The sequence below is a fragment of the Rhamphochromis sp. 'chilingali' genome, assembly GCF_963969265.1.
Source record: "Rhamphochromis sp. 'chilingali' genome assembly, chromosome: 11".
Classification (NCBI taxonomy): domain Eukaryota; kingdom Metazoa; phylum Chordata; class Actinopteri; order Cichliformes; family Cichlidae; genus Rhamphochromis; species Rhamphochromis sp. 'chilingali'.
The window spans coordinates 9656888-9677464 of NC_137938.1; the positions used below are offsets into that span (position 1 = coordinate 9656888).

The following is a 20577-nucleotide window of genomic DNA, read 5'->3' on the forward strand; positions in this document are numbered from 1 at the left end:
TTCATTTCTTTTTTGTGGTGCCCAAATTTATGCACCTGCCTGATTTTGTTTAAACAATTATTGCACACTTTCTGTAAATCCAATAAACTTCATTTCACTTTTCAAATATCACTGTGTGTGTCTCCAGTATGATATATTTAACTGACATTTTTTATTGTAACAACCAAAGATTTATACAGGAAAGTAATGACTATTAACAAGGTTGCCCAAACTTTTGCATCCCACTGTTTTTGTATACACACACGTATATATGAATATATCTAGCTCACAGTCTAAAGTGCTTTGAGTGGTCATTTTAATGTAATTACATTACATCTAAAGCACGTGCACCTTTGTAACAGTGACAAGCTCTTTTTATATCTGGCCTCAGCACATCACAGTCCATCATAAAGCACATTTGATCTCTAGAAGAAGAAACACCAAAAAAAAAAAAAATCCTTGACCAGTGTGGTTTAGTGGTAGTGATATGAAAATGTTTTGTTTGCATCTTTATTCATTTATTGTTATTTATTGGCCCATCTGTACTAATGTGACAAAGCATTTTTATTACAAGCTGCCCCTGCCTTAATCTCCTCAGGACCTGAAGTCCTCGTGTGAACATTACATTTTGGCTTTTCTGCACCTTACACTTCATTCCACTCAATAAAGCATTTTGCAGTCTGTTAAACAATTCTGACTTTCTTGTCATGCTGTAAAAGAAACCCCCAGAGGAGGAAAAAGAAAAATCTGTTGAAGACGATGCTTACTTTAATGTTTGTCAGGTCCAAGGAGAAATAAGAGCTCAGATCTTAGGAGGTTAAAGTTTATCAGCTACTCATTACATTATCTTTGCAACAGATGTGACACAATACTCTATATAATCATAATATTGACTGTTACTGATGTTAGGCAGATATACTGAGCCCTCATTTCCTTTGTTTAACATGACAAATACAATATTAGTAATAGATTCGTGGATGAATTAGACCAAATTATTCCTGCAAAATACATTTTATTTTATGTTGCGTTGCACTTAACACTTCTCTGGGTTTTGAACATGTCGGCGTCAGTGTAATAAACTCCAGAATTTAATATTTCCTTCCTGTTTAATGTCAGTCATCTGCTGCAGAATTTACCCGACTGAGTATTTCATGGTGATATTTTTTTCACAGATGGTTGGCAAGTATGTGGAATATTATGGCTTCTTTCACCAGACTGCACATGGGGACAGATTTTTCAACAGACTCTTAATATTCAGCCGACTTAAAGAGAGATTTTACACTCTGTCTCTCTCTCATATATACACACACACACACACACACACACACACACACACACACACACACACACACACACACACACACACACACACACAATGCAGTAGAGAGATGAGGCATGAAGTAAAAAGGCATCCATTACACAGGTAAGCAAAGAGAGAAAGAAGGGGTGTGAGTCGCTAAAACGCTCATAAAGGAGGGGGAAACGAGCAAACATGCTTAAATAACTTGATAAAAGAGCAGAATATAAGTGAAGAGGAGCGGTACAAGGATGTTAAACTGGAGGATAAGAAGAGAAGGTGTGATGAAAATTTTTTTTAAAAAAAGGAGCCACAGTGATTTTGGGTTAAGTGTTACATCAGTGAACAGAGTAGTTTACGTGCAAAACGAGACGCCGACCACATTGAAGGATGCATGCTGTGGTGCTGAATAGACACTAAATGCACACACACACACACACACACTCCTACACTTCCCCTGATCTCTCTCATGTACAGCACAGTAGCTATCTTATGGTGACATCGCAAGCCAACAGTTGTCGTACATAAATCCTGAGTAGTGAAGGCCTGAACACTCAAAGTGGAGCCTGTAGGTTTTCTGTAAAAAGGAAAGCAGCAACTTAAAAGAAGGAAGACTAAACTTAAAGAGAGTCCAGGAATGAAGATAAAAGGGAAAGAAAGAAAGAGAGAGGAAGTAACAAAGTACTGTCAACTTAAGAAGAGGGTAAAAGTGGAAAGTAGGGGACAAAGAAAGGAAAAGAAATGGATAGGGACAAAAATGATGAGAAAATTAAAGAAATGAGAGGCTAAGAGGGGGTAAAGAGGAGACAGAGATGGAGGGAAAGGGGATGGTTGGCAATGAAAATAGAGATTGACAAAAAGCAGAAATCTCAGCAAAGACAAAGGAAAGACATGAGATGAAACAGAGCATAAAGAAAAGAGAGATGAATGGAAGTCGGATAGAGAGATTGTTGAGCACGGAAGAGAGAAGGGAAGAGAGAGCACAGGAGAGAAGCTGGATGAAATTAAGCCAACACAGAGTGGACAGTGAGCCAAATCAGAAGATGGGAAGAAAAGCAGAGGAAGTTTGAAACGGAGACAAGAGCTGAGTGAGAAGATGAAGTGAAGCAGAGGATTGGACAGCAAGCATTTACTCATCTACCAGGAATCCCTGCTAGCTTTCAGCGCTCCTAATCCTGGGAAGAGTCATCTCTTCTGAAACTGAGGCATCAAGCTGTGCTTGTATCGCTGGAACCCAGATAATGCCAGTTCATACTGGGCCTCCAGTTAAAAGATTTTTCTAGTCCAGGCTCCCCACCGAGTCGGGAGATTACTCAAGTTCAACCTTGAAATTGGAACTTGTGAATTAAGGTTCAACGGCACGAGGAGAACATGTTAAATATTGTTTTTTCAAAGCGCGTATCATTTTCACACTGGGGGGTTTTTCATTGAGGCCTCAGTGATTCAGACTATTTACCGAAGCAAAATTTTGTTGCTATGCAGAAGTCGTGAAGCTTTTGCCAAAGGTTTGGAGGAGCATTTACTACCTGCCAAAAAGCTCCTGCGAGTAGCTGTTGGGGGCTGGCTAATTCCAGTGGTGTAACTCTTTCAGATAAATTACTCTGGGCTGCGTAATACACCATTGTGTTATAGATGGGTATGCACTGTGCAAGTCCAGGGCAGGTCTAGTATTTCCGCAGAGTATTTTATTGTGAGATACAGAGTGTGGATGTGTAATGTGTTCCACGAAAGCATCTTAGATTTAGAGAGGCAGTGCAGAATGTGGAGCTCTTGGATGATATTTACAGCTGTACGGGGATAAACAAGAACAGGCGTGTCGGTTTTTTGAAGGGTAATTTATATCAGAGAACTCTGTATCCTGTCAGCATCCACAGCATTTGTGTCCATATTCATTAATCATGGTTGCTGTCTCTGGTATTGCCTCCTACTTAAAGATCTTGACAATCATTCTGAAGGGTTACAGTTGGATCATTTAGATTTTACATTGTCTTATTTTTTATTATTCACTGTGTGTATGCGTTTTCATTGACATGCCAAGCAAAAATCCAGACATTCAACGCAATTGTCACCACATTATTAGTACCCCTGTCTGCCAACTCATTTCACCTACTATCAGGCGCACTAAACAATACCAAAGTCATAACCTACTCAGCTCTATCACTCGCTTAAATTATTCATAGATTCTCATTGTGTTCTGTAATTATACACTTCCACCCCATGCATTCTGAGGATAGGTGGTGAGATTTAAGAAAAGCAGCACAAAAAAGTTGAGACTGTGATGTGTTGCAGAACAATCGCGCTGCATCAGAAGATCTCCCGATGACAAGTTCGAGAAGTCGTCCTTGTTTGAGACTGGTTTCTGTTTCTTTTTTGGCTTCTCTAAAAGTCGAGGCTTGATTTTACATTTGTGAGGTAATGCCATGACTAACATTTTAAAGTTGTTTGGAAGGGAGGGCTGATGTTGGTTTTGATGAGTTGGACTTTAAGAGGAAAGTGTTTACTTCAAGAAGATGCACGGGTGTATAGAAATTTCATGGTGCGCGACTGAAGATTACACAGAACGTCAAGACATTTCAACATGAGGCCATTAACCAAGCTGAGCACCGCGGGTCGGATGTTGTCACCTTTATTATAACATCAATTTATATGATACAGTGCCTTTTTTGTTATGGCGTTAATGGGATTTTCCATTTAGAGGGTTGGAAGTCTGTCCTCACCTCTGAGTGGAAATCCTGAACAGCACGTCTCAGATTTGTCAGTGCATTATCCCCTGCTTTTGACTTTCTCCTTCATGCCTAATGCAAGCTCTTCACATGTTCACACTCACTATTGTGACTTATTATAGGCTACAGTCCCTGTAGACTGAAAGATTATTTGGGTGTGCAGTTAAAATATGAAGCCATTCAAGCATTATTACTGCTTGAAGGGATACTTTGACATGTAACATTTTATGTAAAGCTCTTTTTCTTCCAGTGGTAAAAAACTTTCAGGCTTTCTCAACAGTTTCTTGATTCAAAACTTGCTCATGTGAAAAATTCACATGATCCTATTAATTACTAGATGTGAAAAAGCAAAGACCTTGCTATTTGCCTAAAATTCAGGCAAATGGGATGCCCCCTTTAGGATGCCCCCTTTTGCACCTCTGGACCGCTCCAACGTGTTGCCGTTTAAGTTCGTCTTTCATGTATGCCCCTGGATATATGTTTGCTCTTCACACAATACTTATGTTCTAAATAGGCCCAGTTTTCAGTCAGGATGGGAGCTGGGGTTCTGCCAAAGAGCTGTTTTTAGACGAGGAGTTTCCAAAGCCCAAAAGCCGTGCATTAGGTTGGGAGTATGACCAAGAGGATGATAGTCATGTTTTTGACATTCCCTGTGATGTGCATTACAAATTTGTCCTTCCTGGGGTCAAACTGTTGATGCATAGTTCTGCTAAATTGTAGATCTGGCCCCCTGCAACATTACTCTCTTCTCCAAAGTGAAATTCAGCTTCTTGACTCCAGAATGAACTGCACAAGTGCAGATCAGAGCTTCCACGGAGTGATCTAAAGACTACCTATAACGGGACACCGGCCAAGCGCAATTTGACTTTCATGGGTGGAACATTATGATTTCATACTGTTTTCATTCAGCACCTTTTTGTTCATATATTTGTCATTGTTAAAGTTTCAGTTGTTTCCTTTTCCCAACAAACTGCCTTTTTTAAAAGAGACAATTTATTGACTGAAAAATGGATCCACTTCTCAAGGAAGCGTGACAAAAATGCATGTGCTGGGCTTACATCTTTTGTATTAACACTAGCAAAGAATAATATACCAAAAGGGTGAAACGAGGCATAAAAATTACATCCATTTTCAACTAAAGTGAATTAGTTGGATTCCTACTCATTCCTACATTACATTGCTCTGTCTGGAGATGTGAAAAAGTCGTCTGCCTTTCTGCCATACTTTTATTTGAAAAAAATGTGCTCTCTTTGTTTGTTAGAAACCACAGTCTGCACAAACTCAGACTCCTGCAGAGAAAGTGTCACGATCCTGGGTCTTTTGACCCAGCGTTTTGAGTTTTAGTTTATGGTTTATGTTTAAGCCCTTCAGGTTTTCTAAGTTCATTTTTTTATCATGCCTAGGTTCTTCTAGTTCTTTGTTATTAGATTCCCCTTGTGTCTTCCACCCCTGTTAAGTCTCCTTTGTCCTTCATGTGTTTCATGTCTGTGTCTTACGTTGTCAAGTTCAGGTTGTCATGTCTGCGTCTTATGTTTCCTGTTTTATTTTGAAGAGGTCTTGTGTTCCTGTGTTCATCGTGTTTAGTTTTACTCTTCCACTGTGACATCGTTATGTTCATGTGTCAGCTGTTCCCCATGTGTTCCCACTTCTCTCATTAGCCTCCTGTGTGTATTTAGTCTGTGCCTTCTCATTCAGTCTTCCCATGCCATGTCCTGCGTTCAGGTTTTCATATATCCTCATCATCATTGCCATGTTTAGAGTTTTGTTTGTTTTTCTGTTTGCCAGGGTTTTTCATAGTTCGTGTTTCCTTTCTAGTTTACCCAGTTTAGGTTATTGCTTAGTTTGCATTGTTTTTGCCCTTTTATTTTGTACTGTTCTGCCTTAATAAACGGCTCATCATCAGTTAAGTTTGAGTTTTAGATGTCTGCACCTGGGTCCACTCTTCACACTCCACGCAGTTTGCCTCGGCAAACTGGGACAGAAAGGCTGCTGTCACTGTTTTTAACAGGCCACAGCGCATCTGTTTTCATTGACAGAGGGCTGCAAGGGATAAGATGAAAATGCCACTGTACACCAATCACTTCTCCTTTATGTATACACTATAGATTAGATAAGTGACACATATATTTGCAAAATAATTTTTTTTGCGCTGTTTCTTGTCTCTGGAGTGGTGTTTAACATAAATTGATCATAAGAAGACATTCCTCTATTTTTTTCCTCTTTTATACTCTGCCTTATGTGGCTCTCATGGATGTAGGACCTTCAGCCCTCTCTGTGTCCTTCCATGCAACCATTCATTCATTTATTTCCTGTCAAAGTCGCATCGATTTGCAGCTTTTTGTTGGCCATTCTGGATTTAACTGCTCACATATTTTTTTTCTATTTATGTTGACTGATATTTAGGACATTTTTCATTAATTTAACATGTTTTTTTGTTTGTTTTCTTTTTAATAATTCCCAAACTTCTTTGGAGCCAATTTAACTGTAAAATTGTTTTTCCGTTCCAGCTCCGAGGAAGCTGCGTTTCAAAGTGCTGAGCTCAAGCAAACTCCTGGTTTCATGGAAGGAGCCCAAAGGAGACTTTGACAGCTATCTGTTTTTCTACAAAAGTACCCCAGGTAGGATTTTTTTTTTTTTTTTTTACTGCACACACTCATGCACAAAAGCACATGCACGCGCACCTCTATGCCAAAAAGAAGCGGAGCTTAACTTTGAAATTTTGGAGGAAGGATCCCATTATGACTTGGATTTTCTGTCTGTCAGGAAGGATTATGTAATTTACTTCTTATCAAAGCTCCTTTGAAGGGATTACACTCTTGAGAGATATAGAGGACTCAGAGTTTGTCTTGTACCTCGGCCAAGTTTGAGACAAGGGAGAGTTTCTGCTGCGTATGTGCAGCCTGTCAGCACATTTTGAAAATGGGGCTGATAGGTACACAGGACATGATGGAGAGGTTTAGCCCAGGACAGCCAAATGTCAGCACAGGAGTCATTTTTCAGTGTTAAACTGAAACTCACTGAAAGCAGTTACAGCCATAATGGACACGTGGAATTTTCACTTTTATTTGATGCTTGTCATGAGGTGCCTGTCACAGACAGCGGCTATACTTTTGTCTCTTTTTGAGTATGCACAGTGTAATAGAAGTCTAATAGAAATCACCCGAATTACCGCTGATGTGCACCCACGTTTACAGCCATAAATCCTCCTTCACATCACTTCCCTCTTTATTGATATTGTGCTGAATACAGCAGGCAATTCTTCTGCAGCTGATGTAGAAGTGAATAAGAAGGACTGAATAAGCACTCTATAGCATAAAACCTGTTTCTTGCAAACAATACTTTTTGAAAATGCCTCGTCTGAAATTTTTTTTGCCGCTTCCAACAATAGAACTAAAACTCAAATTTATGGCCACTTTTCTTGAAGGGAGGAGTGCAATAGTAGCTCACTGGCATTTAACAAATTCAGCAGGAAATTTAAAAAATGTATATGATGGATAAAGCCTTTGTCAGTTGAAAAATAGCCATGAAAGCCACAGCAGCTGCCATGTTCCTGATGTCCACTCTCTTTGTTCTCTGAATCAAATGAGCTGAACTTTGTGTGAAGAATAAAACCAGATGATTTACTTTTACCTACAAAATTAATATTTTTTCCTTAATGCATGTGTTCTCCTGTAATTTAAACCATTTTTATGGCACTACAAATTGTTTAAAATGTTCTACTTTTACCTTTACCCTGCTTCTTTGTCAGTCAGCTGGTATTTCCTGGATATCTGTTGAATAGCCTGCCTTTTTTCTGTTTGTACATACACATACTCGTGTGATAGTTATTAGACCCAGATGTCCATATTTAATCTTTTAAATCTCAGCGGACATGAAGCCAGACCCAGATGAAAAAAAGCTGAGTTTTTGTAATATTCATGCATCGGTACATAATGTGATTACTGGAAGGTTTGCTTGTTTGCTTTTTGAGCACCAAATAATACAAGTAGTGGTGGAAATCACTGGTATTCACTTACGATACAGATCTCATAATAGTAAAAAAAGTGTAATCATCTTCACATGTGTACACATTCATATTTTAATCACATTCTTATTTGAGTAAACGAGTTTAAATTAGCCCTTTGAAGTGGTACAAAAAATACAGGTAGCCTACCCAGCTGCAAAAGGTGCTTCTACAAATTCTTAAACAATTTCAGAGTAATGTCCCTCAATGTAAAACAACAGCATATACTCCTGTCCAGCTGATGTCTTTTTTCAGGAAACACCTTGCATATTTCAGCAAGACAATGCTAAACCACCAACTACATCTATTACAACAGCATGGCTTCATGGTAGAAGAGTCAGGGTGCTGAACTGGCCTACCTGCAGTCAAGACCTTTAAATAAAAACATTTGGTGCATCATGAAACCAAAAAAACCCCCCAACAACAACAAGGAAGACCCAGGACTGTTGAGCAGCTGGAATCTTATATCAGACAAGAACGGAGCATTTTTACTCCCCCAAAAGTCTAGCAGCTGCGCTCTTCACTTCCCAGGTTTTCACTGACTTTTCTTAAAGGAAGACAGGATACGATACAGTTGTAAACATGGCCCTGTACCAACTTTTCTAGTGTTGGGATTGGGCCATGGGGTGTATTCCTGCCATCAAATTCAAAATGAGCTAATTATGCTTTTTAAAATTTTACAAACTCCTTTTCTGAGTTTAGACATTTGATATTGTCGTAATAAGCTGCAGGACTCAGCTCAGGACAGAAAGAATTAACTAAAAGAGGCAGCTTGCAGTTTCTGTAGATGAGCGGGTAGTCCTGGAGTGTAGTCATAATACAGTCCCGATCAAAAGTTTAAGGCCACTTGAAAAATGGCAAAAAGAAATCATATTTTACGTGGTTGGATCTTAACAAGGTTCCAAGTAGAGCTTCAACATGCAACAAGAAACAAAAGTTTGGGTCTGTATACAAGCTGATGACCCCATTGGTCAAACAGTGGATTGTGAGCTCCCGCTTTGAAACCTCGGTATGAGCATTTTCACATCATGAAACAACAACCTTACTGTTCTGAAACCAGATGTGATGAGCAAAAGCCCAAGCTGTCGGTGAAAGCACATGTTCTCTGACCATGTGGTTACCTATTACCTATCAATCAGAAGTTATTAGCCTGTGAGCAGTGATACTCTCACATCCCCCTTTCTGATGTTTAGTAGAGGTGGGACAACCAGTTTCAATCCTGATTATTTGGTAATTGATTACTTGGTATCAGGTCAAAAACAAAATGTGCAGTAATGCAGCACACTAACGACCAAAGCACCAGTCAATTTTCTATCGCCCATTTGCTGGGAGTAAGGGCGCCCTCCGTTTGCGAGGTGGCCTGCTGCTTGCGGCACAGGGAGGAGAGGGCGGGGCGGCGGGGGATTCTCTGGCTGGCTGGAGCGGCATCTAATAACCAACTCGCAAAATAAAATAAAATAAAAACAAAACAACAAACACGTAAACACCAGAGATTATGATACAGACTTATAATTTGCACCGATGTTTTTTTGAAATTCTATACGTGAAAAGTGAGCGCGAGAGCCCTCGGTGCGCCTGCTCGCTGCTGAAGACAAAGTAAACTTTATTGTCATCTCCGCTACATACAGTGCAGTATCTAGAGAGATGAGAGAACGAGATTTGTCCTGTTCTCATTATATGATGAATTATGATGGCTGTCCGGTAGCCGTTTGCATACTATGCATACTCTCTCTTCATATGTGTGTGTGTATGTTTCTCTGGTGAATTTCAGTATGATTCTGGCAACAGTTTTATGTTAATGTACAATCCTTAATATGTTTTCTGTGTGTGTGTGTGTGTGTGTGTGTGTGTGTGTGTGTGTGTGTGTGTGTGTGTCGGGGGGGGGGGCGCCAGAGGGAGTGTTCGCCCAGGGCGCCAAACAGGCTAGGACCGCCACTGCAAACATCTATCTAAAAATAAATTTCACAGAACAAACTAGAAAGATATATGCAAGTAAAGCTTAAATAACATTCAAATGCAGTTTAACTTAGAGATAACAGGCAGAGACAGAAGAGCGCAACCTAAACTATCGAAACCATTTTATTACCTCTTTGTTTATGATTTTTTTATTTAATCCCTCTGTGTTTTACTTTGTGTTTTATGGTCTCTTTTTGGGATGTACTCTTTCTGCACATTTTTGTCACTTTAAAAGGATTTTGTTGGCCAAGAAAGACTGCAGCAGTGTGTGTGCTGCCTGATGGTTGTACCAGTACTTATGTTAAGTAGATTACCATGAGCTCCTAGCCAACTTTCTAACGCTGAATATTTAGAAAGTAACATAAAGCACAATTTATTTGCCATAATCTTCAAAAATCTGCTTAATTACACTCGATAATGATAGATGATGATTTTAATGAGTTTTCCACGGCTGATGTACTTCACTTCAAACAAATCACTTTGTGCTGTGAGAATTTGTGAGACTTGCAATGACTTTAAAGGATTAATTCAACATTTTGGAGAAAAACACCTTTTTACTTTGCATAAGAGCATTAAATTAAAGGATCAATATCACTCGGGCACTGAGAATTGATCCAGGGCCTGAACATAAAAACTGAAAGCAGGTCCAAACTGTTAGCCTGGCTCAGTCTAACATTCTTCTCTAAAACTCACTACGTGGGATGATCTGTCTCACTGGGTTACAAGAAGAAATCTAAAAATGAGAATGTATGGTTTTATGGAGGGGATGTGTGCTGTAACTAATCCACAGAGATGCTGCATGTGTATGAAGCCCGGGATCAATGACAGAAATAGCTGCAACTTGTAATGCCTAATAAGATGACAGTTAGTAGGGTTATTGTCTTTTTGTAAAAATAAAAATGAAGATGTTTTGATTGCTGGGGTTACTGAGATGCTAAACTAAAGAGGATCTTTGATCCATCGCTGTTCCCATTTAATAAGTCAGTCATTGAGGTGATCTGTGAAGGCGAAGGACTAAAAAGAAACTTTAGGAGGAGGCTCTGAGAAAAATAAGACATGAACAGTCAGTTTTCATATATAGACCAAGTCAAAGCCTTAGACTTGAGCCCTGTTGTTTGGTTGATTAATAGTAGTTTGGTTCGCGTGCACGGGCCGAGCCTCCAGTTTGTGGAGTTGATCAATGCAGTTGCCTCACCTGATCTTCAGTTGCCTTCAGAAGGATTTATCTCCTTTTTCCCAGAGGTGTCATTAGTCAGCACCCCGCAGGGACCGGCGACAGAAGAGCTGAGGAAGTGCATGCACGGACACGTACTCCCCCTCTCTCTCTCTCTCTCTCTCTCTCTCTCTCTCTCTCTCTCTCTCTCTCACACACACACACACACACACACACACACACACACACACACACACACACACACACACACACACACACACACCTTACTGATGGCTGATTGATTGCTGGGTCAAAATTAATGTGAGGAGATAATACGACCTGTTGGCCTGATGAGGATTAACGGTTGAGGAGAGGACATGTGCGCGCACACACACACACACACACACACACACACACACACACACACACACACACACACACACACACACACACACACACACACACAGAGGACTGTGAGGATTGGGGGGGGACATGCAGAAATTGGGCAACTAGTCACAAAGAGGTTGCTGTTCTATTTTTACTGGGCATTAAAGATTTAGTGCTTAATTTTATCCTGCCTTCAGTGTTAGAGCGGAGTATTAGTCAGTAACTGTGCTTCATCTGCTGGTGTCTTATGGCTACATGCACTAAAGTGTTGCACCAGTGCAAACAAACTGCTGCTGCTATTTACAAAGAGAGCAAAGCGACAAGAACGTGTGTAAGAGGTGGGAACTCGGGAATGTCTGGGACTGACCCGGTTTCATGTGTATTTCTGCGAGTTCCTTTCTAAAGGTGCAAAATATTGTGGAGGGAGGAGAATAGCACACAAACCAATTTACTAATGTTTGTGATACACAACTTATTGCTTATTGTCCTGATATTTAATGCATCAAAAACATGTTCTTTATTTTTTCGCTTGATATTCAAATGAACCAACAACATCTGTGCTTAGAAAACTACACAACTTAAAACTTGCAATTCACCCATGAGTGGGATTCAGGGATCGCCAAATTTACCAATCTGGCACTTAGAGTACTGATGTTTGTCTACCAGAGACTCAAATACATGAATTAAAGTCTCTGAGTCGAACACTCACCACTCCACTTCTTTGTCTTCTTCCCTTTCTCTGTCAGGTGGTCAGCAGAGGGAGATCATAGTATCTAAATCAGACACCAGCGTGTTGATAACAGACTACAGTCCTTCTAAAGTCTACACTTTCAGTGTTATCGCAGTCAGCGGCAACAAGCAGAGCAGACCACTTCAGGGCAGATTTAAAGGTTGGTTCATCTTGTACTCCTGCTTTATATTCTCCCAAATCTTTTCTGCCTTTCTCCTGATGACTAGTCTCCTCTTAGTGTTTTTCCTACCCTCTGCTAAACCTTACTCTGTTATGCGACTCACTCCTATTTCATCTTCTTATCCATCATTTCAGTTTTCTCTACTTTTATCCTGTCTCGACTTCTTCTCTTTCCCCTCCTCTCATTTCCTTTCCTCTTTTCTGCGTATTACCTCTCATCGTCTTTCCTCACCCTCTTCCTCCTCCTCATGTAGCCCTTTCTCTTATTGTTACTCAGCTTTGATCTGTTGCGTTACACTCTGTTTTTTCCTCTGCCGTGTCCTCGCCTGTGTCTATTCTTGAGTAATGTACTACTTGGTTTGGGATATTTTATTACACTATAATGAAGGAGACCCAGATAGAAAGAAACTTTCTGAAATAACTGTTTTTAAAATAATTTAAAATTATGAATTCGTTATATTCTGCAGGTGAAAGAAATGAGAGTGACAAGACTGAGTCCCAGAGGTTCACCGATTCAGCTGCTCCTCCGAGGAACGCCAACGAGATCTCTGGAGGTAGGACAAATGCACTGTTTCCAGGAGATGAGACGATATGCAGAGTTGTCCTCACATGAAACATATAAATAAAACGACTCGCGCTGATGAATTGGACTCTGCTTAAAGAGTCTCCCAGTCAGTTTCCATAGCGATGTTTGGATGAAGGATAAACAGCCACCGGGGCAGTTACATAGATCAGAAGGCCAAAAAAGTATGAGTCAGCGTGTCTGTCCGTGTTTCCCTGCATGAAGAGTTTTTATCCAACAGGTTAACAGTGAAGTTTTTTGAGATGAGATGCCAAAATCATCTTTGCCTGACTGGCAAATCATTTGTGGCTGTGATTTTTTTTGGGAATTTATTTATTTATTATTATTATTTCAGCATAACTCCTAAAGTTAGGCAAGTGACCAACAATGTTCGCTTGTGTCTGTGTGGCTGCCTGCTAACTTGAGTTCCCGCTCCCATGCAAGATGTCTGGATTCATGCGTGTTTATTCTTAAAACCGAGATGTTCTTTCAGCTGGCAGCATGGATGTCCTCATATTAAAATGCGTAATGGTTCAACCTTCTTCCTATGCAATGTAAAAGAAGACAGGGATGCATTTGTTTTCTTTATTGAGCGTATACTTGCATAGTCCCCTGTCTGCTGATTTCTTTCCCATAACAGTGAATTCAGCTGGAAATCTCTGGCTATAGATAATTGATTGTTGCAATTCAGTTTTCCGTGTGTGCTCGTGTAAGAAAGACGAGCCCGGTAATGTGAAGACATGAACGGTGTCAGATTTGAAACACTGTAACTGCTGCTGGTGCAATAGTTTTTTGACTTTCTCTAACGTTTTCATCACAGTTTTGTAGCCTGAAGTGTACACAAAGACAGACAGTCATTATTCAGTGGAGCCGTACTTATTATTTAAGCATACTTGCTTCAGGCTGGCTTATTGTTCGGTTTTTGTGCTGGTGATCATTTATCACAGGGCCCTAAAAGATTGAGGTTGTTTAGAAATATAAGTGTGGTTATATAGTATAGTTTAGGCGTCCAGTTTCCATTAAACTGTACAGTGTGTCATCATATTTATTGACTATAGTACATATATATTATTTAGGCAATTTACCGTGTAACTGTGTATGTGCATTTCATAGTTGCTGTTGGAGCAAGAGACCGACATGCACTCTCCAGGAGAGAATCACTGAGCAATTCATATCCATGAATACTTAATAAATTGGCTCTTGGGTGGAAAACACACTGATAGTAAATCACAGGTTTCATATTGAATGCAATCTCTAGTGGCACTTAAAGTGTCTTATTATAGTATATTAACCTGTACAGCGAGCGGTGGAAGAGTGATGAATTCACCATAAATAATGTTTGATTGTCACATCTATATATTTCTATAGTAATATGAAAATGAGATGTATTTACATTTTTCTCATGTTACGTTTTCATTTTTGGTAAATTGCTTTTCTGTCTGCTATATCTGGCAAATAGAATTTAAACAACAACTAAAATGACAGCAACGGTATATGTCAGCAGAGACTGAGGTTGTAGCTGTTTCTATAGAAAACAAATCTAATCGAAACTGAGCATCAGAATAGGGAAGAGAGGTGATTTAAGCGATTTTGAACATGGCATTGATGTTGGTTTTCTGGTCTGAATACTTCAGAAAATGCTGATCTTCTGGGATTTGCCCACACATCCTTCTCTAGGATCAAAACGGGAGAAGGCAACGGCAGTTCTCTGGATGAAAATATGTTGTTGATGCCAGAGGTCAGAAGAGAAAGGTCAGGCTGCTTTGAGATAATAGGAAGGCAACAGTAACTCAAATATAACCACTCATTCACTAGCAATACGTAACTGATACTAGCAATACGTAACTAGTATCAGGCTGAGTTTCCCAAAAATACTCTATGTGAGCTTGCGTGGTGAATTTGCCTGCAGTCAACCCAAACCACACATGCACACACACAGGTTTAGATCTTTGATGTTATTCCTCTTTGTTTCTCTCGTGCTGTCCTCCCCCTCCGCTCCTCTTCTCCTTCCTATCGGTAAGCAAATTAGAAAGCTTACTTCAGTTTGCTGTTATCAGAACCACTCGCCCTCCACTAGAGGCGACCTTGATTGGTGTTCTGCCTCCTACCTGTTGGGGATTATAATAATATCCTGCTGTGCTTCAGTCGTATTTGTGAAAGTGTGTGTTGGTGTTTGCATCTTTGTGTACTGTAGTGATGATAATGGGTAACTGTGGATGAATAAAGGAGGCCCTTTTATGTACCGTAACACGTAACGGTGTCTTTCTTTTCCTCTCTATCAGGCTCAGTGTGTGTGTGTGTGTGTCTTCTACTGTCCTCGATCGTGATAATAACAATGAAATATCAAGCTCCAAAGAGATGGCGCTGCACGATGCATTAGAAAGTGTGTTTCTGTGTGTGTGCAGCACTTTGTTCCAGAGTAGTAATCAGTTTGCTTCCTGTTAGGGTGGGTTGTTTACAAAAACTTTTATTAAGAGCTCGCACATAATCCCATCTCTACATCCCGAATGTATGTGTTCCAGACATCAGACAGGTTGGTTATTTCTTTGCACTCGAGCCAGCTGTGTGTACAATTTATGAGTGTGTGTTGCATTTAAGCTTGATGTTTAGTAAATACGTCAGACACTGTTAAGCATCTCTACTTGGAAAACCAAGTTGGACAGTATGACAAGTACCACAACAACTCTTTTTGTGAACATTATTACGACGATGCATTGAAGTTGGGCAGCAGAGCTACTTCGGCCAACCTAAAAATGTACAAACGACTTAACCATATCTTGCAGACTGTAAGCACAGGCTCCTCTGCACTAAATACAGACTTTGTTCTTTCCAGGAGCTTTGAATGAAACAAATTTTCTGTCTGCTCTTGGGGTGTCGTTGACTGTCTCTGGCTCTGAGCAACAGCAGAAGCTTTTCAAGGAGATTTTACCTTGGTTTGTACCTCGGTTTGTAGTTTGGAGTCTGTCCATGTCAGTCATTTGTAGGCCTGCACCCCTTAAAAGCTGATGACTCAGATCATTGGTCAGGGACTTAAAGCCTATTTTTTCCTACAGCCTCTAAATCAACCCACTGGATTCTGCTACTCGCTGCTGGAAGATGTGAAGAGATTTTGTTTTCTCCTTGAATATCCGTTTCTAAGTTGAAGACTCTTTTGCTTTTTATCCCTTCTTTTTTTTCTTTAGTGGCATCATCTGTAGGGAAAAGCAGCAAAAATAAAACCTAATTTTCATAACAAACTGTGATGGAGCAGATTGATCATTACACTGCTCCAAAGAAAGTGTTTGTTTTTTTTAATCTATAACTATGAAGGCAAGAAGAGAGGCAGTAAATAAGTGAAACAGAAAATATACATACATACAAGTCAGTCAGACTTTTGGTTAAGTGACAGAAAAAGTGCTTAACTGTGTGAACTACACGCATGGGTGCAGTGATGTCACAGTACTCTGCTCTTCTCGTGAATTACTGTATGTCTGAGGAAAAAAAAGTTTGTTTTCAGGACAAAACTAATTTAAACGAGGTAGCGGTCTCATTGCTCTTCCCACCAGCTAAAAGTGAAAAAAAATTTATATTCACATTTGTCTCTGGAATACAGTTCTCTAAGAAATCTTTGTTGTGAATCTCCTTGTGTTAACATAAGGATGGATTCGCTAGAAACGAGATGAGGGAAAAAAGGACAGATGAGGTACAACAGCAGCTCATAAAGTCTATAAATTATTCCAAAGCTAATGACACTGAATGAAAAAAACATATTCAGCTCCTTGTCAGCAGGAGCTGCAAACGGAGTTTGTCAGACATTTAGTTTCCACTTGTATCGGACAGTTTCATCTTTGCCAGCAAAAAAAAAGAGGAAAAAACACTGAAAAACAGTCTGCATACTTGATTGTTCATATTTTATTCCCACAGTCCAAAGTGTCAAAACACCAACATATGCTTTTTTTTCCATTTTTAACTTGGACTAAGAGGCAGAGCAAATAGTGTGTAATGCTATTATCCATTGAGACCGAATGACATCAGTTCAAAAGGTTGCCATGTTTGTGTGCTTGATTCGATGCCGCCACTGAAAAAAAGTCTGAGTTCATTTCAGCAGCTTCTCTCCCAGAAGAAGCACAGCTTTTATCATTCTTCCCTCTAAATGACACAGACAATTTAACTTGGAAATCCTTTGCAATATTTCTTCTCTAATTAGTGTTTTTAGGGCATCCGGTGAGTGTTAATTATGTAGAATGTCACTGTGGGGCCGCACACTCTCCTACAAATAGGGGAGGGTTGTGTCAGGAAGGGCATCCAGCGTAAAATATTTGCCACATCAAACATGCGGATCATAAGGAACATGATTTCTATACCAGATTGGTCAGTGCCTGGATCAACAACAACCGCCTCAGGTGCTGCTGGTCAGCACCTGAGCTGGAAACTGCTACTGTTAGCCAAAGACAAAGGAAGAGGAGAGGAGGAAGGCATGTTAGGAGGCAGTGAAAGAGAAGGATACAGATGCTACACATAGGATGGAGGTACATGATCCTCTGTGGCCACCCCTAAAGAGACCAGTAATACAAACACCTATGAAATGAGGCTGAAGACTTGAGCTCCTAACACAAATGAGAGGACGAGTTAAAAGCTATACAGATTCTGCCTCCATTGTTTTTTACATGAACTGATTGCTGTGGATGATGGTTTCTTCCAAAATAAAGTCGCATGGAATCCAGCAGCCAGCAATAATAAATATTTGAGTGCTTTTTTAGCTTAAAAAAAGCTCAAACAAATCCATTAGTTGTCCCCTGACAACTACTACAAGACAGTAATGTGTTTTCTGTGGAAATTTGCACTAAATGTTTCTTTAAAAATAATAACTATAATTTAGACAGCTGGAGAATATTAGACCATAGACATCTGTGTGTCTGTGTATGAGTGTGTGCATGTGTCTAGGTATGTCCATGACTATATTTTTTACCGATTTAGCTCAGTAGCCTGTTAGAAGATGTAAAAACAGATGTTTGCCACTCTGAAGAACATAAAGATTCAGAAGACAGTGTAACTATGAGTAAGTACGAGTGTCTTTTAATCTTTATTGAAATCTTAACCCTGTAATGTCAAATTAACCACAGTGATTTAAAAATAAATAGGAGAAAAAAAACAGTTTGTAGAAAAAAGCAAATTTATCTCTTTTGGCAATAATGTTGCAGAAGACAGACAGCCCTCCTCCTGCAGCTCTCCCCTCTTTATTTCTAATCCCACCCACCAGAGTTTTTATGGATCATCCGACCAACGATTGCTCAGAGTGAGAGTCAGTTTAACTCATTTGTACATATTATAGCGATCACTTTCTGTTTTCATATCGATGTAACTGTTCCTGTTCTGAGTTGTCAGCGTTACTAACGGTGCTGATGCCTTTCAGACCTTTTCAACTGATCTCATATTATTACCGGTCTGCTCGTTAAACGCTTGAGTGGATTTCGTACATGAAGCAATCGGAGTGAAAATCATTGAGCAGTAATGGGTAAAAGCCTCTTCGTTCCTCCACGCTAACGGCGCCTTCTTCAATAGATATTAGCTGACAGGATGTGAGTGGAGTGTTGCCTTCCTCCCTCCCTGACTGAGGCCTGGATCCAGTGCTCACACACACACAGACAACCCAAGGGACAGATGCAGTTAAAGTTGAACTCGAGGCCAATGAGATTCTGTTGACATTCACCACACTGCTAGTGTGAGACAGAGAGTCCTCTGGTATCCATCATCTCTACAGAGGGTAACAAACACACACCTGAGGAGTGAGGTTTCTATATTTACAGCCAACCTTAATTTGTCACATTAATACGTATTTCAACTCTGACACCACGTTTAGCTCCGTGTGTGCACATCTCTATATCTTTTGCTCTGCTAATTTCTAGCTTTAGGATTCATTTAGCCTCTCTATCTCTCTGCGTCTGTGTCCACTGCTTTTTTATTGCCCTATTAGCTTCCTGAATTACTACTTATAGACTTCCACAGACTTTGTGTATTTCTCTCTCCTTTAAAAAAAAAAAAACATTCCTAGCCTTCTTCTTTCATTTAGTCAGTCTGTGCAATGCTCACTGGACACACAAGAGGTCAACTGTTTGTGGCCAGAGAGATGTGTCACCCTAATGGCACACGCCCAGAGAGATTAAGGGAAGAGGCCCAAACCAACACCGCAGATTAAAGGAGGCAAATACAGGGAAGGCATGCAGCCCGTTCAAGCACGTGCAGGCCACAAAATAACTAATAGGGAATCCTATCATTTCCTTTGAAGGCCTCTTAACATTACATCACTTCTTTCCATTTGAGAGCAAAATGAACCAAATATGTATGTCATGGTGAGAGCGTGAAAGGCTCCAAGAAATTTAAAATGGATGTTGTAGACGTGATGTGAAAGTAATGATGTGACGAATGTGAAACGCGGTTTTATTGCAAACTGGTGTGGCACATGAAGGGCTAAGAAAGGATGGGACTGAAGAGAAGTATTTAGGGGAAAACATATACGAATAAACCACACAGGGAGCTCAGGTAAACGTCCTGCAGAAATACACGTTTCATCTCTGTCTGCTCTCACTTCTTGTATCATTACAAGAGCTGCTTTACTCTTTACTTTGGATGTTTTCCAACTACTAGATTATTCCTGCCGAAAGAGGACTAAAGAAATGTCATCTTCAAATATGCTGGATGTGCTCGGAGATGCATGAGCAGGCCTGCACACAGTGTGTGTGTGTGTGTGTGTGTGTGTGTGTGTGTGTGTGTGTGTGTGTGTGTGTGTGTGTGTGTGTGTGTGTGTGTGTGTGAGTGTGTGTGTGTGTGTGTGTGTGTGCTAATTCCTGCTGAAAGAGGACTAAAGAAATGTCATCTTCAAATATGCTGGATGTGCTCGGAGATGCGTGAGCAGGCCTGCACACAGTGTGTGTGTGTGTGTGTGTGTGTGTGTGTGTGTGTGTGTGTGTGTGTGTGTGTGTGTGTGTGTGTGGTCTTGTGACATAGACAGATTTTTGTCCTCCATTAACAGCAGACGTTCATGGGTGAATTGAGCTATTTGTATGATACTTGGTTAACAAGTGTGTGTGTGTGTGTGTGTGTGTGTGTGTGTGTGTGTGTGTGTGTGTGTGTGTGCTAATGGCACTTTAGTCATTAGTAGCAAGGACTTCTTAAGTGCAGAGGTCAATTAGAATAATTAGAGCCCACTTCCTCACAGATTCCACTGCTATAACTTCTCTTCACTCTGTCTTCATTGTGTTCTGTGGATGTGGGGTGAGCTATGACATTTTGTCTTTGCCTGTTTCTGCTGAAATACTCCGTCCTCTGCAGGTGCAATTAAAGCAGACCTGAGCTAACAGTGTTTTTAAATAGGGTGAAAATGATGCAACATCACATATTTTTACATAAACCTTAAGTTTTATATGGCATTCAATAAGTGAAATGGGGCAAGGTTATTACCTACTTAATATGGTACCATGGCTCTAACAACAAGGACATTGTCATTGTCCTTGGTGTTAGAGCCATGGTTTTGAGTTATTATTACTACATTTCTGTTCAGTCCTTGGTGGCTTGTTTCAAGTTCGGATTGCATGCTTGGTATTGCTTTTACTCTTTTGTACCCTCGGTTT

The 20577-nt window shown here is 40.1% G+C and overlaps 1 protein-coding gene across 5 annotated transcripts in view; it reads left to right on the plus strand.

Moving 5' to 3' along the window:
* The window catches only part of col14a1a (collagen, type XIV, alpha 1a), a 169455-nt gene that overhangs the window by 10653 nt on the left and 138225 nt on the right, over positions 1-20577 (plus strand). For all 5 annotated transcript variants that reach the window (XM_080895344.1, XM_080895342.1, XM_080895343.1 and 2 more), the window contains 3 exons: positions 6500-6617; positions 12245-12388; positions 12876-12962. In XM_080895344.1, coding sequence (XP_080751470.1) covers positions 6500-6617; positions 12245-12388; positions 12876-12962 — 349 coding nt within the window. The remainder of the gene's footprint in view (positions 1-6499; positions 6618-12244; positions 12389-12875; positions 12963-20577) is intronic.